This window comes from Cervus canadensis, chromosome 11 (genome assembly GCF_019320065.1).
Source record: "Cervus canadensis isolate Bull #8, Minnesota chromosome 11, ASM1932006v1, whole genome shotgun sequence".
Taxonomy (NCBI): Eukaryota; Metazoa; Chordata; class Mammalia; order Artiodactyla; family Cervidae; genus Cervus; species Cervus canadensis.
This window is the reverse complement of record NC_057396.1, coordinates 26,973,188-26,990,478: the sequence shown is the minus strand read 5'-3', so window position 1 is coordinate 26,990,478 and position 17,291 is coordinate 26,973,188. Positions and strand designations below refer to the sequence as shown.

General features: G+C 44.8%; 1 protein-coding gene and 1 long non-coding RNA gene across 5 annotated transcripts in view; both read right to left on the bottom strand.

The window, feature by feature from the left end:
* The window catches only part of LOC122449492, a 30,250-nt gene extending 17,605 nt beyond the window's left edge, over nucleotides 1-12,645 (bottom strand). For 2 of the 4 annotated variants that reach the window (XR_006271951.1, XR_006271952.1), the window contains exons 1-2: nucleotides 12,239-12,644; nucleotides 6,310-6,452 (exon numbers count right to left, since the gene is read on the bottom strand). This is a non-coding gene — a long non-coding RNA (uncharacterized LOC122449492). Of the gene's footprint in view, nucleotides 1-6,301; nucleotides 6,453-12,238 lie in introns of all 4 variants that reach the window. The other 2 variants (XR_006271950.1, XR_006271949.1) reach the window with 2 other exon arrangements.
* The window catches only part of LOC122449234, a 48,941-nt gene that overhangs the window by 22,951 nt on the left and 8,699 nt on the right, over nucleotides 1-17,291 (bottom strand). Inside the window, exon 5 of the mRNA XM_043480787.1 lies at nucleotides 14,338-14,410. Within this exon, the coding sequence (XP_043336722.1) occupies nucleotides 14,338-14,410 (73 nt within the window). The remainder of the gene's footprint in view (nucleotides 1-14,337; nucleotides 14,411-17,291) is intronic.

Below are 17,291 nucleotides of genomic sequence, written 5' to 3'. Positions count from 1 at the left end.
TTACTGGCCCCTCTCAAATGTCAAAAGAGCACAGTCAGAAAGAGTTGGGAAACAGAGAAGGGGTGGTGTGCGCACGGACTCCCTCTCTGAGCCTGTTTCCTCTAAAATACAATAGGTATAGTCCTACCTGGGCTGACTAGTCCCAGGGTCATTGTAGAATTAAGTGAAAAGACAAGGAGGGAGGCTCTTTGAAAGCTGAAATAATTCAATACATTTAAAGGATTGTTAGTACTGCAAACATCCTTATTACTGCTAAAATGAACCATAATAACCAGCACCGGTGTTTCAGCTCCATAGACAGGAAAGATGGAAAATCTTCAGGAGGCTCTCGGCAATGGTGTGGAGACAGAATGACAGCCAGTTGCTCAACTGCAGTTAGTTTATTTCATGCCCTTGTATGCGTAGTTCTGCAAAAATGCCACCCAGATAAAGTTCTTGAGCCATAATTCTCAAGGTGTCAACTAATGAGCCTGTTATTTTCAGCCTACAGAACCCTTTTTACCTCTTCTCTTGATTAGATATACAATCCCCCATATGTCTGCCTCTTAAGATCCTGACAACATGGGTTTTTCCGCTGCATCTCTCAGTAAGTGTTAGAGACAGAACAGTTTAACGGAGAAGCAGGGATGACCAGGGTGAGGCCTAACTCCTCTTTTCTCTGAGGCAATGCCTGCCCGCAGTTGTACACTTTATACTTATAAGATGTTATATGTCCAATTTATTCAATGTTTTTAGAAGTCACATTCACCAACAACAGCTACTTCATATCGTGATAGCTCAACTCCATCTTCCTGACACCTTGTCACCCTGTCTTCATCTTCACTGTTTCAGGACTTAGGCAAGAAGTGGGGTGCTATTTAGAGGGCCTCCTTGCACACCCACCATCTCCCACAAGTGATTTTCAGCCCTTCCCAATGCACAGCCCCATCTTGGCTTCTTGCTGTCTCTTTCTACCTCTGTCACCAGTGTTTTACTTCACAAAAACCCAGGAACCAAGTTGGCAAAGACAGCCATCTCCATGGCAGGCAGATACAGGAGAAAATCCTCCAAAACAGACACATGTCTTTAGTGAGTAGCAGGGGGAAAGAGGCTGTAACACTCACATCCGTGGATCCAAACCCCATCTCATTCTTAAAGCCCAGATTCAATTGCGTTAACCCTGCTTATACCCTTCCAGTGTGTTATTAAAAAAAAAACCTCTTCCATCCACTATGAAAGCTAGTCCTCATCTCCTTTAAGGCAATCCTGTGTCCTCTCCTCTGTAGCACTTTCTGTGACTCCCCTGGGCAGAGGGACATGAGCCAAGGAAGCATATTTAACTGGGGCTTCCCTGGTGGCACAGCCGGTAAAGAATCCACCTATAGTGTAGGAGACCCTGGTTCGATCCCTGGGTTGGGAAGATCCCCTGGAAAAGGGATAGGCTACCCGCTCCAGCATTCTTGCCTGGAGAATTCCATGGACTGAGGAGCCTGGCAGGCCCCAGTCCATGGGTTCGCAATACTTTCTCTGACTCCCCTGGACAGAGGGACATGAGCCTGGGAAACAATATTTAACCAGTTTCTGTCATAATGGTTTAATGCAATCACTGCTGATGTGCTTTGATATTTGAGATTCAATGGAATTGAATCCTTGTCCCTCTAGAATTCTGAAGGGGGTATACTGCTAATGCAATCTCTAGTCACCACTGCTTCAGCCCTATTTTGCCTAATTTGTTCAATAAACAGGTGCACTGTCCTCTTATAAAGCTGCCCCTGCTCTGCACTAAATGACCCAGATGTGACATTCACATACACAGGCCTTTATATATTTAGTAGATTTGACTAAAGGTTTGCAGGATAGAGTTACGTTACAGAACTCAAGTGATTTAAAATGAAATACTAGGCATCCTGTTCTAAGGATTCTATCAAGTCACTTTCCACCTCCCCACTTATTTTTTTTTAATATTTATCTTATTAATTTGGAACTAAAATGGACTGGAATGGGTGAATTTACTCATTATATTTACTACTGTGGGCAAGAATCCCTTAGAAGAAATGGAGTAGCCATAATAGTCAACAAAAGAGTTCAAAATGTAGTACTTGGATGTGATCTCAAAAACGACAAAATGATCTCTATTCATTTCCAAGGCAAACCATTCAATATCACAGTAATCCAAGTCTATGCCCTGACCAGTAATGCTGAAGAAGCTGAAGCTGAATGGCTCTGTGAAGATCTACAAGACCTTCTAGAACTAACACCCAAAAGAGATGTCTTTTTCATTATAGGGGACTGCAATGCAAAAGAAGGAAGTCAAGAAATACCTGGAATAACAGGCAAATTTGGCCTTGGAGTACAGAATGAAGCAGGGCAAAGGCTAATGGAGTTTTGCCAAGAGAACACACTGGTCATAGCAAACACCCTCTTCCAAAAACACAAGAGAAGACTCTACACATGGACATCACCAGATGGTCAATACAGAAATCAGATTGATTATATTCTTTGCAGCCAAAGATGGAGAAGCTATATACAGTCAGCAAAAACAAGACTGGGAGCTGACTGTGGCCCAGCTTGTGAACTTCTTATTGCCAAATTCAAACTTAAATTGAAGAAAGTAGGGAAAACCACTAGACTATTCAGGTATGACCTAAATCAAATCCCTGACGATTATACAGTGGAAGTGACAAATAGATTCAAGGGATTAGATCTGATAGACAGAGTGCCTGAAGAACTATGGACAGAGATTCACGACATTGTACAGGAGGCAGTGGAAAAGACCATCCCCAAGAAAAAGAAATGCAAAAAGGCCAAATGGTTATCTGAGGAGTCCTTACAAATAGCTGTGAAAAGAAGAGAAATGAAAGGCAAAGGAGAAAAGGAAAGATATACCCATTGAATGCAGAATTCCAAAGAATAGCAAGGAGAAATAAGAAAGCCTTCTTCAGTGATCAATGCAAAGAAATAGAGGAAAACAATAGAATAGAAAAGACTAGCGATCTCTTCAAGAAAATTAGAGATACCAAGAGAACATTTCATGCAAAGATGGGCTCAATAAAGGACAGAAATGGTAGGGACCTAACAAAAGCAGAAGATATTAAGAAGAGGTGGCAAGAATACACAGAAGAACTGTACAAAAAAGATCTTCATGACCCAGATAATCATGATGGTGTGATCACTCACACTCACCTAGAGCCAGACATCCTGGAATGTGAAGTCAACTGGGCCTTAGGAAGCATCACTACGAACAAAGCTAGTGGAGGTGATGGAATTCCAGTTGAGCTATTTCAAATCCTAAAAGATGATGCTGTGAAAGTGCTGCACTCAACATGCCAGCAAATTTGGAAAACTCAGCAGTGGCCACACGACTGGAAAAGGTTGGTTTTCATTCCAATCCCAAAGAAAGGCAATGCCAAAGAATGGTCAAACTACCACACAATTGCACTCATCTCACACGCTAGCAAAGTAATGCTCAAAATTCTCCAAGCCAGGCTTCAACAGTATGTGAACCATGAACTTCCAGATGTTCAAGCTGGTTTCAGAAAAGACAGAGGAACCAGAGATCCAATTGCCAACATCTGTTGGATCATCAAAAAAGCAAGGGAGTTCCAGAAAAACATGTATTTCTACTTTATTGATTATGCCAAAGCCTTTGACTGTGTGGATCACAACAAACTGTGGAAAATTCTTCAACAGATGGAAAACCAGACCACTGACCTGCCTCCTGAGAAATCTGTATGCAAATCAAGAAGCAGCAGTTAGAACTGAACAACAACTGGTTCCAAATTGGGAAAGGAGTACATCAAGGCTGTATATTGTCACTCTGCTTATTTAACTTATATGCAGAGTACATCATGAGAAATGCTGGACTGGATGAAACACAAGCTGGGATCAAGATTGCCAGGAGAAATATCAATAACCTCAGATATGCAGATGACACCACCCTCATGGCAGAAAGCGAAGAAGTAAAGAGCCTCTTGATGAAAGTAAAAGAGGAGAGTGAAAATGTTTGCTTGAAACTCAACATTCAGAAAACTAAGATCATGGCATCTGGTCCCATCACTTCATGGCAAATAGATGCAGAAACAATGAAAAGAGTGACAGACATTATTTTTTGGGCTCCAAAATCACTGTAGATGGTGACTGCAGCCATGAAATTAAAAGATGCTTGCGCATTGGAAGAAAAGTTATGACCAATCTAGACAGCATATTAAAAAGCAGAGACATTACTTTGCCAGCAAATATCCGTCTAGTCAAAGCTATGGTTTCTCCAGTGGTCATGTATGGATGTGAGAGTTGGACTATAAAGAAAGTCTGAGCGCTGAAGAATTGTTGCTTTTGAATTGTGGTATTGGAGAAGACTCTTGAAAGTCCCTCAGACTGCCAGGAGATCCAACCAGTCCATCCTAAGGGAAATCAGTCCTGAATATTCATTGGAAGGACTGATGCTGAAGCTGAAACTCTAATACTTTGGTCACCTAATGCAGAGTTGACTCATTTGAAAAGACCCCGATGCTGGGAAAGATTGAGGGCAGGAGGAGAAGGGGACGGCAGAGGATGAGATGGTTGGATGGCATCACCGACTCGATGGGCATGAGTCTGAGTAAGCTCAGGGAGTTGGTAAATGACAGGGAGGCCTGGCGTGCTGCGGTCCATGGGGTCGCAAAGAGTCAGACACGACTGAGCCACTGAACTGACTGACTGACTGGTTCCCTGATCAAAGATCCAACCCTGGCCTTTGAATTAGAAGCACAGAGTCTTAGCCACTGGACCACCAGGGAAGTCCCCTTCACCTCTCTGCCTCTTACTTGGCCCTCACTTCTGCCCTCTGTGATGCCCAATTCCTGTAGATTTTTCACACAGATTCGTTTTGGTATTGCTGTCCTTTCTCAGGATCCAGCTGATCCTGGCTCTCAGGTTCTCCCATCCCACCTCCAAGTGGCTCATCAAAAAACCTTTCTAATGGATGTAGCTTCTTTCAGATAGCAATTGCAGTGTAGGTTGTAATTGTAGTCATTTTCACTCCATTGTCTATGGTCATGTTTGTTACAATTGCTCATTTTTAAATATTGTTCTCTAGAAATGGCGAGCATTTGGGAGCAGCTAGAGGACAGGATCTGCACAGGTTTTCCTGTTCTTTGTTTAGCAGATAATTTTTAAGATATTTACGATTTCTTCCTTGCCATTTCCCTTCTCCCTTTCCTCCAGCCAATCAGTAATTCCTGTTCTTCCTTGCTTCTGGGAGGGCAAAGACTGCTAGATGTCATTTTATTCTTACTCTGGTAGTATCTCAACCCCCACTTTCTGGCTGTGCTCATAGACATCCAGAATCATGACATTTGCCAGCCTCCCTCATTGTTAGATGTGGCCATGTGACCAAATTTGGTCCATTATGTATGAGCAGAAGTGAAGTGCACTTCAAAGGAAGGGGTATTTCCCTCCTCTCCCTTCTTCCTCTATGTGGGCCCAGGGACATGATTGGGAGCGCTCAGGGACCGTAAAGATAAGAGAAACATTCCTGGGAGTGACAGAGCAGAAAATCAAAAGGTGGATCCCCAGCCCCACATCAGCCCTGATGCCCATGTTCACGTTCATTCATGAGATAAAAATTAACTTGCACCATATTTAAGCTACTGTATTTTGGGTTCCACTCTTGAGAATCCCTTGGACTGCAAGGAGATCCAACCAGTCCATCCTAAGGGAAATCAGTCCTAAATATTCATTGGAAGGACTGATGTCGAAGTTGAAATTTCAGTACTTTGACCACCTGGTGCGAAAAGCTGACCCATTTGAAAAGACCCTGATGCTAGGAAAGATTGAAGGCGGGAGGAAAAGGAGACGACAGAGGATGAGATGGTTGGATGGCATTACCAACTCAATGGGCATGAGTGAGTAAACTCCGGGAGTTGGTGATGGACAGGGAGGCCTGATGTGCTGCAGTCTATGGGGTGGCAAAAGTCAGACACGACTGAGCGACTGAACTGACTGAACTGTTACAACGAGCAAGTGTGCTCAGTCGCTTCAGTTGTGTCCAGCTCTTTGTGACCCCATGGACTGTAGCCCGCCAGGCTCCTCTGTCCATGGGGATTCTCCAGGTAAGAATACTGGAGTGGGTGGACATTTCCTCCTCCAGGGGATCTTCCCAACCCAGGGATGGAAACTTCATCTCTCATATCTCCTGCATTGGCAGGTAGATTCTTTACCACTAGTGCCACCTGGAAAGCCCATATGTTAGAGAAACCAAACACAAATTCTTAACAATATTAATTTCTTAGGGTTGCCATAACAAAATGCCAGAGACCAAGTGGCTCAGACAACAGAAATTTACTTTCTCACAGTTCTGGAGGCTGGGAGTCTGCGGTCAAGGTGTCAGCATGGTTGGTTTCCTCTAAGGTCTCTCTCCTTTGACTTGTAGATGGCCGCCTTCTCCTGGAATTTTCACATGGTCTCCCTCCTGTGCGTGTCTGTGTTCAAATCTCCTGTCATGAGGACACCAGTCTTATTGGGTTACAACTCATCGGGAAGACTTTATTTTTAACATAATTATCTCTTTGAGGTCCTTACCTGTTACATTGTGAGATACCAGGCCTGAGGACTTTAACATAGGAATTTTGCGGGGACATAATTCAGTCCATAATGCCAATGAATACAGTACTCTTCCTGTATTCCTGGCTTCTGTTTTCCCAAGCGGATATGCTAGGTGTCCTTGATGGAGAAGAGAGATACTGGGAAGCATAGAAAGAGAGTCTCCTGGACTAAAAAGAGATTTCCCTTAGCCAGAGAGGTATAGAGGAGGAACTGCCAGCAGTGAGGAACATGTCCTGCTCCCCACTAGCTCCCCAGCCGATGACCAGGTACGGGGTTCCTGTACCTCAAACCTGAGCTCCGGGGGGAGGCCAGCAGCAGAGCAGGCTCAAGGGAGCCTCAGCAGTGTGGAGGGCAAGCGCGGCTGCCGAGAGGCCTGCCTCCTGGTGCCTGGACTCCATATGTGAGCTGGAGTCTTTGTCCTGCCCTGGGTCTCAAGACACCAAGATGACAAAGTTTCAGTTCCCACCAACCAGGCAAAAACCAGACTCGGAGTCTAACTGAAGTTGTTTTAGAGAAAATAAAGAAATGCATTATCTCTTGTGTGTGAGTTTCCCTGGTGGCTCAGATAGTAAAGAATTCACCTGCAATTCAGGAGACATAAGAGATGTGGGTTCAATCCCTGGGTTGGGAAGATCCCCTGGAAGAGGGCCTGGCAACCCACTCCAGTATTCTGGCCTGGAAAATCCCATGGATTTTATTTCTTGTTATCTCTAATTAATTAAATAAAATCAGTGCATTGTATGTACCAGGGCCTGACGAAGAATCCATACACAAGAGCATACCCCATTCCATGGGGCATTTGGAATGGGAACAAAAGCACATACGCACACGAGCGCCTCTTCCATCTTTATCCCCCTCAGCCTTCCTACCTGGATGTGACCTGGATGTGTTCCCCTCTCCTGAACTCCAGCGGGCATTCATCCCCTCACAAGAACATTGATTTCCTTGGTGTGTTTGTGCTCTTGCCTTAAAAATCCCTACGACATTCTGCAGCCTAGACAGGGACCCTGCTGACGTTTTTCTTTCTTTTTTCCTTTTTGTTTACTTTTTTCTTTTTGTTTTTGTCCTTTTTATAAATTTTTGGTGTTTTTCTAACTGAATGAAATGGGCCCTGGATCAAGACACAAAAACAAGAAACACAGTTGCTCAGAGAGGAATCACCTGGAGGAAGCTTCCTGAAGGCGGGCGCTGGGCTGGCTTCAGGGAGAGGAGGAAGATGTGGTTTGGAGCAGAGTGGTAGGAGAGATGGCAAAGGCCCAGGAGACAGGCAGCACCCCTGGCTCTCTCAGGAGCCCGGCATCAGGAGTGCCGTCCTCCTCCTGGTCATGACTTGTTCAACTGCAGCTGTGACTGACAATATCCCAGGTAGCTGGTTTCCTCTCTGAGGACCTAGTGGATGGGAGGACCCTGAGCACAGCCTTTGGATACAGACCTGAGCTACACAGGATGCTAGGGCAGAGGCAAGAGGGTCAGCCATCAGCCCATTTCACAGAGGACCACACTGAGGCCAGAGAGATGATAGACCTGCCCAAGATTCCCCAGGGCCGAGAACTACTGGAGGACAAAAGAAGGAGACAACATGGCCCAAAAGGAACGACAGCATTTGTCCCCAGCCTGAGTGGGACATGTGTGTTGCCGTGGTTTAAACCCCCACCTGAGGGCATGCCAACTGCTAGGTAAGGAAGTCCGGGCCTGGCTAGAAGGAAGCATTGGATGAAATAGAAGAAAGTCATGCAGGAGCCAGACCTCTGAGGTTCTATCCTTACCTCCAGGCTCCTCTGCCCATGGGATTTTTCAGGCAAGACTACTGGAGTGGGTTGCCATTTCTTTCTGCAGGGTATCTTTCCAATCCAGGGATTGAGCCCATGTCTCCCGCATTGGAAGGTGGGTTCTTTACCACTGAGCCACCAGGAAAGCCCCCTGGTCAGAACAGCCATCTTTAAAAAGTCTACAAATAATAAATGCTGAAGAGGGTGTGGAGAAAAGGGAACCCTCCTACACTGTTGGTGGGAATGTAAATTGGTGCTGCCACTATGGAGAACAGTATGGAGGGTCCTCAAAAAACCAAAACTCAAGTTACTATAATCCAGGAGTCTTACTCCCGGGCATATATCCAGACAAAACTATAATTCAAAAAGATACATACAACCCTGTGTTCACAGCAGCACTATTCACAATAGTCAAGACTTGGAAACAACCTAAATGTCCATCAACAGATGAATGGATAAAGAAGATGTGGTCCATAGATACAACAGAATAATATGCAGCCATAAAAAAGAATAAAATAATGCCATTTTCAGCAACATGGATGGACCTAGAGATCATCATACTAAGTGAAGTAAGTCGGAAGGAGAAAGACGAATGTCATATGATATCACTTATATGTGGAATATAAAATATGACACAAATGAACTTACCTACAAAACAGAAACAGATTCACAGACATAGAGAACAGAGCTTGCCAAGGGTGGGGGGATGGATTAGGAGTTTGGGTTTGGAATCAGCAGAAGCAAACTGTAATATATAGTTATGGATAAACAACAAATTACTGTACAGTACATATATTCAATATCCTATGATAAACCATAATGGAAAAGAATATGAAAAAGAAGGTATGTGTATGTGTAACTGAATCCCTTTGCTATATAGCAAAAATTAACACAACATTGTACATCAACTACACTTCAGTAAAATAAATAAAAATTGAAAAGAAAAATCGATATTTTTGCAGTGGAGAAAGCTGGCAGCCTCTATCCTAACCAAGTGAAAAAAATTCACTTCACCATTAATGGCACAACCTGACATAAGGTGCACCCTGAAGTGATGGACTGAGAGGGCTGAAACACCAGTTTTGTGGTGTTACTGCCTGAAGTGCATAAACTGATCTAATTATGAAGAAACACCAGATTAAATCACAGCAACAAAGTAATAGCCCCTGTACTCTTAAAAAAATGAATTGAATAATAGCAGTAGGGATGGCGAAAAAGTAGGCCAGTTCATGAAATAATTAGAAAATAAATCTGAGTGTTCTCTGCTGTATGTAGCATTCACTATGATCTCTGTGGGGGTGGGAGAGAAAGGTACACAATTAGAGACCTGTTTATGCCTAAATGTTCTCTTCATAAATGCTCAAGAAACTGGTAACATTGGTTATCTCTGAAGGAGGGAGGTGGAGAATTGGATTTGGCGACAGCATGGTTTTTCACTATAACCTTTTCATCCGACTTGAGTTTTTAAAATCATTTAAGTATGTCATCTGTTTAAAGTTTTCTTTGTTTGATCATCTTATTTGTTCGTTTTTGGCTGTGCTGGGTCTTTGTTGCTGTGCTGGCTTTCTCTAGTTGCAGCGAGTGGGGGGCTACACTCCAGCTGTAACGCACGGGCTTCTCATTGCGGTGGCTTCTCCTGTGGCAGAGCATGGGCTCGAGGGCACACAGGCTTCTGGAGTTGCAGCACAAGGGCTCACAGTAGTTGTGGTGCATGGGCTTAGTCTTTCCACGGCACGTGGGATCCTCCCGGACCAGGGATTGAACCCGTGTCCCTTGCAATGGCAGGTGGATTCTTTACCACTGAGACACCAGGGAAGCCCTAAAGTTTTCTATTTTTAAGTTAAGTTTAAAAGGTAGCTCCCAAAGATAATATTAAGTAGAAGAAGACAAACACAAGAGTACATTTCATATGATTCCACCTATATACATTGAAAAGAAAATTAATCCATGTAATAAAAGTCAGGCTAGGAGACTCACATTTCCCAATTTCAAGTCATATACAAAGCAACAGTAATCAAAACAGAGTGGCACTGGGACTTCCCGGATGGCCCAGTGTAGCAGCATGGGAAATGAAGTAATCCTATATCAGATTTGAGATCTCCAAGTGGCTACACAAAGTAATAGCTGATCAGTGGGTCGGAGCTCAGGAAACAGTCTTGACTGAAGTTATAAACATGTTCTTCATTTTTGCAAGAAGGAAAACATTTAACAATATAATTTGAATTAGACCTTTAGTAATAATATTTAAAGGCACTCAAATCCTAAGAAATTTGATTGGTCAAACACATGTAAAATGACATTTGTATAAGTCATTCATGGAAGCATTGTTTGTAAATCACCTAAATAGTCACTGATATGGGACTGGTTGGCTTCTCAGGTGGCACCAGTGGTAAAGAATTCACCTGAAAATGCAAGAGATGCATCTTCCCTGGGTCGGGAAGACCCCCTGGAGGAGGAAATGGCAACCCACTCCAGTACTCTTGCCTGGGAAATCCCATGGACAGGAGAGCCTGGTGGGCTACAGTCCACGAGGTCACAAAGAGCTGGACACGACTAAGCACACACACACGGAGCTGGTTAAATAGACTGTAATATGACCACAAATGAACTGCAAAATCATTGATAAGAGAATAAGTCAACTTTATATGTCCTAATATAGAATGCACTTCAAGAGATATTCAGTGAAAAAGTAAGATGCATAGCCAAGTCTATATAATAGGCCACATTTGTGTGTTCTCCATACTTCTTCAAAAAACAGATTTGCTATGTTATATTCATGGATTATTTCTGGAAAGATACATAAGTGCTGGGGCCTGCCCACGGGCTCAGCGGTAAAGAATCCACCTGCAATGCAGGAGCTGCAAGAGACCTAGGTTTGATTCCTGGATCAGGAGGATCTGCTGGAGGTGAGCATGGCAGCCCATTGCAGTATTCTTTCCTGGAGAATCCCAGGGACAGAGGAGCCTGGCAGGCTGCAGTCCATCGGGTCACAAAGAGTCAGACACAACTAAAGCGACTTAGCACACATACATCACACAATTGCTAACAACTGGTAGCAATGACTAGGGGACAGAAGTTGATAAAGATTTACTTTCTACTCAACATTCTTCCATATAATTGAATTTACAACAATATATATGCATTACAATGGGGCTTCCCTGGTGTCTCAGTGATAAAGAATCCACCTGCAATGCAGGAGAGGTGGTTCGATCTCTGGGTCAGGAAGATCCCCTGGAGAAGAAAATGGCAACCCACGTCAGTATTCTTGCCTGGGAAATCTCATGGACAGAGGAGCCTGGGGGACAACAGTTCATGGAGTCACAAAAGAGTCAGACACAACTTAGCAACTAAACAACAACAACATGCATTACAAACATTTTAAGTATGTAAATTTTTTAAAACGTGGTTTGGGGGAAAAAAATCACTCGGGTAGCAGTATGGAACAATATGCAATCACTGGAAGCAAGAGACCCATTAACTGGCTACTGGAATAATCCAAGTGAGAGAAGATGAGTCCCAAGGCTAGAGCTGTGTCAGTGAGGATGGGAAGGAAGAGCTGGCTCCAAGAAGCATTTTACAGGTATAATTCAAAGTCGGATGAAAGGCTGGATATGGGGGTGAAAACAAGAGAAAGTAACTCCCAACATCTGGGCTAAGAAGGATTTTGTACTCAGAGTTACTCCGCTCAGGTCTATCTATTCCTCCAATAGCTCCTGGAAGGGCGGATGGACAGAGATCTTCCTGGGCAAGCTGAAGAGAGAGGCTGAGGGCATGCCTAGGTGAACTGAGTTCCAGCCACCACCACTGCCTCCCTCCACCACCCCCACACACACACATTCTCACCATTACATGGACTCCAGGACTGCACCTCATACTGTCATCAGAGAAGCTGAAACATTAATACATACCTTCCTATATGCAGTGCACTTTGGAAGAAAGAATACCCGTCAACATTCTCCTTCTTTCCTTCATGCCAAGGAGCAGCAGAAATGCCGCCAACATAAAAAAATATTTCTGATTTTTTTTTTCATTTTCCCCCCATCTAAGAGCTGAATTTCCGCCTCTTAGAGGAAATTCCTCCTACTTTGCAGTATAGCCTGACCCAGAGTAGCTGCAGATGCTCTATTTGCATGCCGCAATTCTATTGGCTGAAGCCAGCTGGCAATGGGATGTTGGATAATTGTCAGCTTCTTCAGAAGGAGTGAGCTAGCAAAGCAGGAGACAATCGTTTGCTTATGAGGCAGCTTTGCCCAAGATGTGTCCTGGCTGTGGAAAGTTAAGATGGAGGCGACCTCAGAGAGCTATGGGACCTATGACTGTATTTTTTTTGTTTTGTTTTCCCCAAAAGCCAATAAAAAAAAAAAAATGCTAACTCTGCTCACATTCCACAAGGATGAGTCTTGTTTATCCCTAGGCACAGCAGTACCTGCCAAAAACTTGCTAATTCGATTTCCCTGTACTGGAGAGGCTGAGTCAGGACTCAGTGGGGGCTTTTCTCACCTCTCAGACGCCCATGCTGGGCCTCCCCAACTCTGAGCAAACTGAGCTCAGCCAAGACAAAACCCCTGAGGTTGCACCTGAAAGTCCAGGTAACCCCACATCCCACGCTCTCAAACATCTCTGCCAGGCGCTGCTGCCCAGGAGATGGGCATAAGCAAGATCCCACCAGTCGGCAGGTCCTGACCTTCCCTGGGAGATTCCAGCCCTCTGCTTTGGAAACCAGCAACCCACCTCACCACTCCCAACCACCATTGAGAGAAGAGGGCGCCCCCGGTAGCCCCTCACATACAAGGTTTACATCCTCAGTCTTTCTGACTCACTGCCCAACCCATGACTATATTAACCATGTATTTTACTTTCTGTATTCTGATGCTTAGATATCTGGAGTGACTGCCCCTCCCACGGTCCGCTAATTCCTGGAGATAGTAAACCATTCATGCAGCAGTGCACCTTCCAAATATAAAACAACCACTTCAATCAACCAATCTAATTAACCAAGCTAATTCAATTAACCAATCAGATTTGAGGGTGCCCACACCCTCAACCATCTCCTATATCAGGCGCTCACACTCCAGATCACTAGCCACCTGGCTTCATCATCTCATAGCCAGGTACCAGCCAACTGGAAACACCCTTGGTGCCCCAGAGTGTCCACTGAGATGATTCAAACTAGTTAATCCTAAACCTGTTAATCTTGCCTCATCTGTTCCTTCCCAAACAAACCACAAGAAAAACTCTTGCCCACAATTTCCTCTCTTCCTCTGCCTCCTGACTAGTGCTATTTCCCAGTGGGCTCTCCACCACCCCTGCCTCTCGCAATCTTTGACTATAACCAACTGCCTTTTCAGTGGTAGTCATCCCCTCAAGGCTGGCCTTCCACACCTAACAATAAAACCTGTATTTTTAAACAATGACCTCAGATGTCAGCTCCCACCAGCTTTTAGAGCTGTCCTCACCAGGTAACCTTCTTGCTGTTAAATCTCTTGAATATCTTTTAGTCTTTACTTGCACCACTGACCACTTCCCCATTTCTGGGGTCTGGCTCTCTCCTGGCTCTCTCCCATCCTTCTGACACTCCTTCTCACATTGCTTTGTGGCTTAAACACCAGTGCTCCTTCAGGTCCTGTCCTAAGTTCTGTATTCTTCTAGGCCTGCAATGCCCCCTGGGTGCTCATCACCCTCTATTTGCCAACACCTACCAAATATCTGCCCTCTACTCAGACCATGCTCCTCAGCCCTAGCCTGGACCTCTCCACTGCTTATCCACAGGATCTCAGACCCAACAGGGCTGACACTGAGCTCAAGATATTTTGCCTCAAAGGAGAAAAACAAGTATCACATATTAACAGATATATATGGAAGCTAAAATTTTTTTAAAAAAATGGTACTGATGACACTATTTGCAGGGCAGCAACAGAGATGCAGACAGAGAACAGACTTATGGACACAACCGGGGAAGGAGAAGGAAGGATGAATTGACGGAGTAACATTGAAACATATACATTACCATATGTAAAATAAATGGCCAGTGGGAATGTGCTGTTTGATGCAGGCAGCCCAACCTGGTACTCAGTGAAAACCTAGAGGGGTGGGAGATGGGAAAGAGGTTTAAGAAGGAGGGGACATATGTATACCTTATGGCTGATTCATGTTGATGTATGGCATAAACCAACACAACACTGTAAAGCAATTATCCTCCAAGTAAAAACAAATAATTTTTTAAAGGACCTTTTGCCCCAAACTTGCTTCATCTCTTGTTTCAGAGCAACCACATCACTGGTAGTTCTTGTCAGACCTCAAACACATCTATGAAGTGCTAAGGTACTATGAATTCTCCCATGTGCGTCTCCTTCATCTGTCCCACCTTGCCCCTCCCTCCCCACAGCTCCTGTCCCATTTCAGGCCCTCGTCCCCCTCAACCCAACTCCTAAGCTCCCATCTGAGCTGCATCCATTCTTGTGCATCCTTCCAATCCCACACCATCACTTCAGTTTCCCTCCTCTCTCCAGAATGCAAGTCTCATCAAACTTCTCCCTGGCCTCAGAGCCATGGCTCCCCACTGCTAGCAGGATAAAGGCTAAAACCTTTAGCCTTATAAATCCAGTCTCCTGTCATCTGGCTTCTTCTCTCTCCCCCGCCACATCTCAGGCACCATCGCTCCGCCCACTCCACGCTCGGACTGCTCGGAACTTCAGAGTGTGCCATTTCCCAGACACTGTTAAGGCCTCCATGTCTTTATTTCTGTCAGAAACGCCCTTCTTCTTTCCAGAGAAACAACCACTACTTTCTCCCAAACCCTCCTGGGACTTTCCTCCTTTTTTGCCCGATTAACAGCACTAGCAATACCTGATTGCTCTTATTTCTTTTTCTTTTAACTGTATTTATTTTATTTTTTGGCTGTGCTGGGTCTTTGCTGCTGCATGCAGGCTTTTCTGTAGTTACGAAGAGCCAGGGCTATTCTCTGGTTGCAGTGAGCGGGCTTCTCATCGTGGTGGTTTCTCGTTTCACAGCAGGGGTGCTAGGCACGCGGGCTTCAGTAGCTGTGACTAGTGGGCTTAGTTGCCCCGTGGCATGTGGGATCTTCCCAGATCAGGGATCGAACTCATGTACCCTGCGCTGGCGGGCTGGTTCTTAAAGTCCCTCTTATTTCTTTTCATAGTCACTCAAAAATATTTACTGAGATCTATTTTGTGCTAGGGCCTGGGGGCCCTTGAGATACAGCAGTAAATAAGACACAGATGGGCCCTCAAGGAAGTGTCTATCACACTAAAGCCATCTGGTGCCATTTCAGGTCTCCAAAGAGTCCTGGCACCACAGTAGTGGCTGGTTTTCCCCAGGCTTGCTGTTGGATACACACAAGCATAGCCACTTCACTGCCTTTTTATGTTTTCATGCAAGACTTGAACCTGGCCAAAGCAACCCAGACAGTGAAATTCCTTCCTTTTTACACACCATTTCCCTTGTCACCTGCACCAGCAGTAAGATCCCCTCTACTTCTCCAAACACCCATACCACCTTTTAATGAAATGGAATATCTCCTGCCATATCTATAAACAACGTCAGAGCCAATTGAGATTCCGGCCCTCCAAATGTGAATTTCTGAACCCAGAGGGCCCCCCAGTGAACAATGCCTGCAATATAGCTGCCACCATTCCCTACAAATGGGAGGAGGGAGGATTGGGGTGGGTATGAAAATGCAGGATGCCAGCCCCAGATAACTGAGATGCATATGAAACAAATGGGTTCAGTGAGCTCAGACGCTTGCATCTTCCCATACATAGAAGAGCACTAAATTCCTAGAGATAACTGATTTTTCCTTGTTGTTCAGTTGCTAAGTCATGTCTGACTTTGTGACTCCATGGACTGCAGCATGCCAGGCTTCCCTGTCCTTCACTATCTCCCAGAGTCTGCTCAAATTCATGTCCATTGAGTCAGTGATGCCATCCGACCGTCTCACCCTCTGTCACTCTCTTCTCCTCTTCCCCTCAATCTTTCCCAGCATCAGGGTCTTTTCCAACAAGTCAGCTCTTCACATCAGGTGGCTAAAATATTAGAGCTTCAGTATCAGTCCTTCCAATGAATATTCAGGGTTGATTCCTTTAGGATTGACTGGTTTGATCTCTTTGCTGTCCAAGGGACTCTCAAGAGAGTCTTCTCCAGCACCACAAGTCGAAAGCATCAGTTCTTCGGTGCTCAGCCTTCTTTATGGTCCAATTCTCACATCCACACATGACTACTGGAGAGAAGAGCACTAATTCCTGGAGATATCTGGTTTTCCTTAATTAACAGTAATCTTTGATGTTCAGACTATCTGCCCTCTTTGTTGTAAACTTCCGTAAAACCTGACTCCTTCCTCGCTTCCTTGGAGCAGTTTCTCAGGGCTACATGATGCTGCCTCTTGGGCTTGGAGTTCTAAAACTTCCCACCGCATAAACACAACTCTCAACTTTCAGGTTGTGACTTTTTTTTTTAGTTTAACCATTTTTAGAGCAATCCATGTTGATTTTGACCTTTCCTCCAGTTGCCTGCCACAGGCAACCCCACATTATCTGTGTCTTCCCACATCCGCTTTGCTTTACATCTATGCCTTTGTTATCCCTTCTCCTCGATCTTCAATGCCCTTTCTTCTCTTCACCTGGTGTATTTGTTATATGTGACTGTGTAACAAACCACTCAGAGTAGTAACTAAAGGCAATAACAATTCTGGTATCAGCAGTTTGGTCAGGGGTCAGCAGGGACAGCTCATCTGTGCTCCATCCAGACTTGCAGGGCTCACCCACGCATTTGCAGTCAGTTTACAGGTGGACTAGGAGTTGGATATCCTAGAACAACTCACTCAGTGCCTAGCAATTCAGTGGGGCTGTTAGCTGGAGCATTTGAGTTCAGGTCTCCCCATGTGACTACCCTAGGCTTCTTTACATGGCAGCTAAACTCCAAGAGGCAAGCCCTCATGAAGTCTCT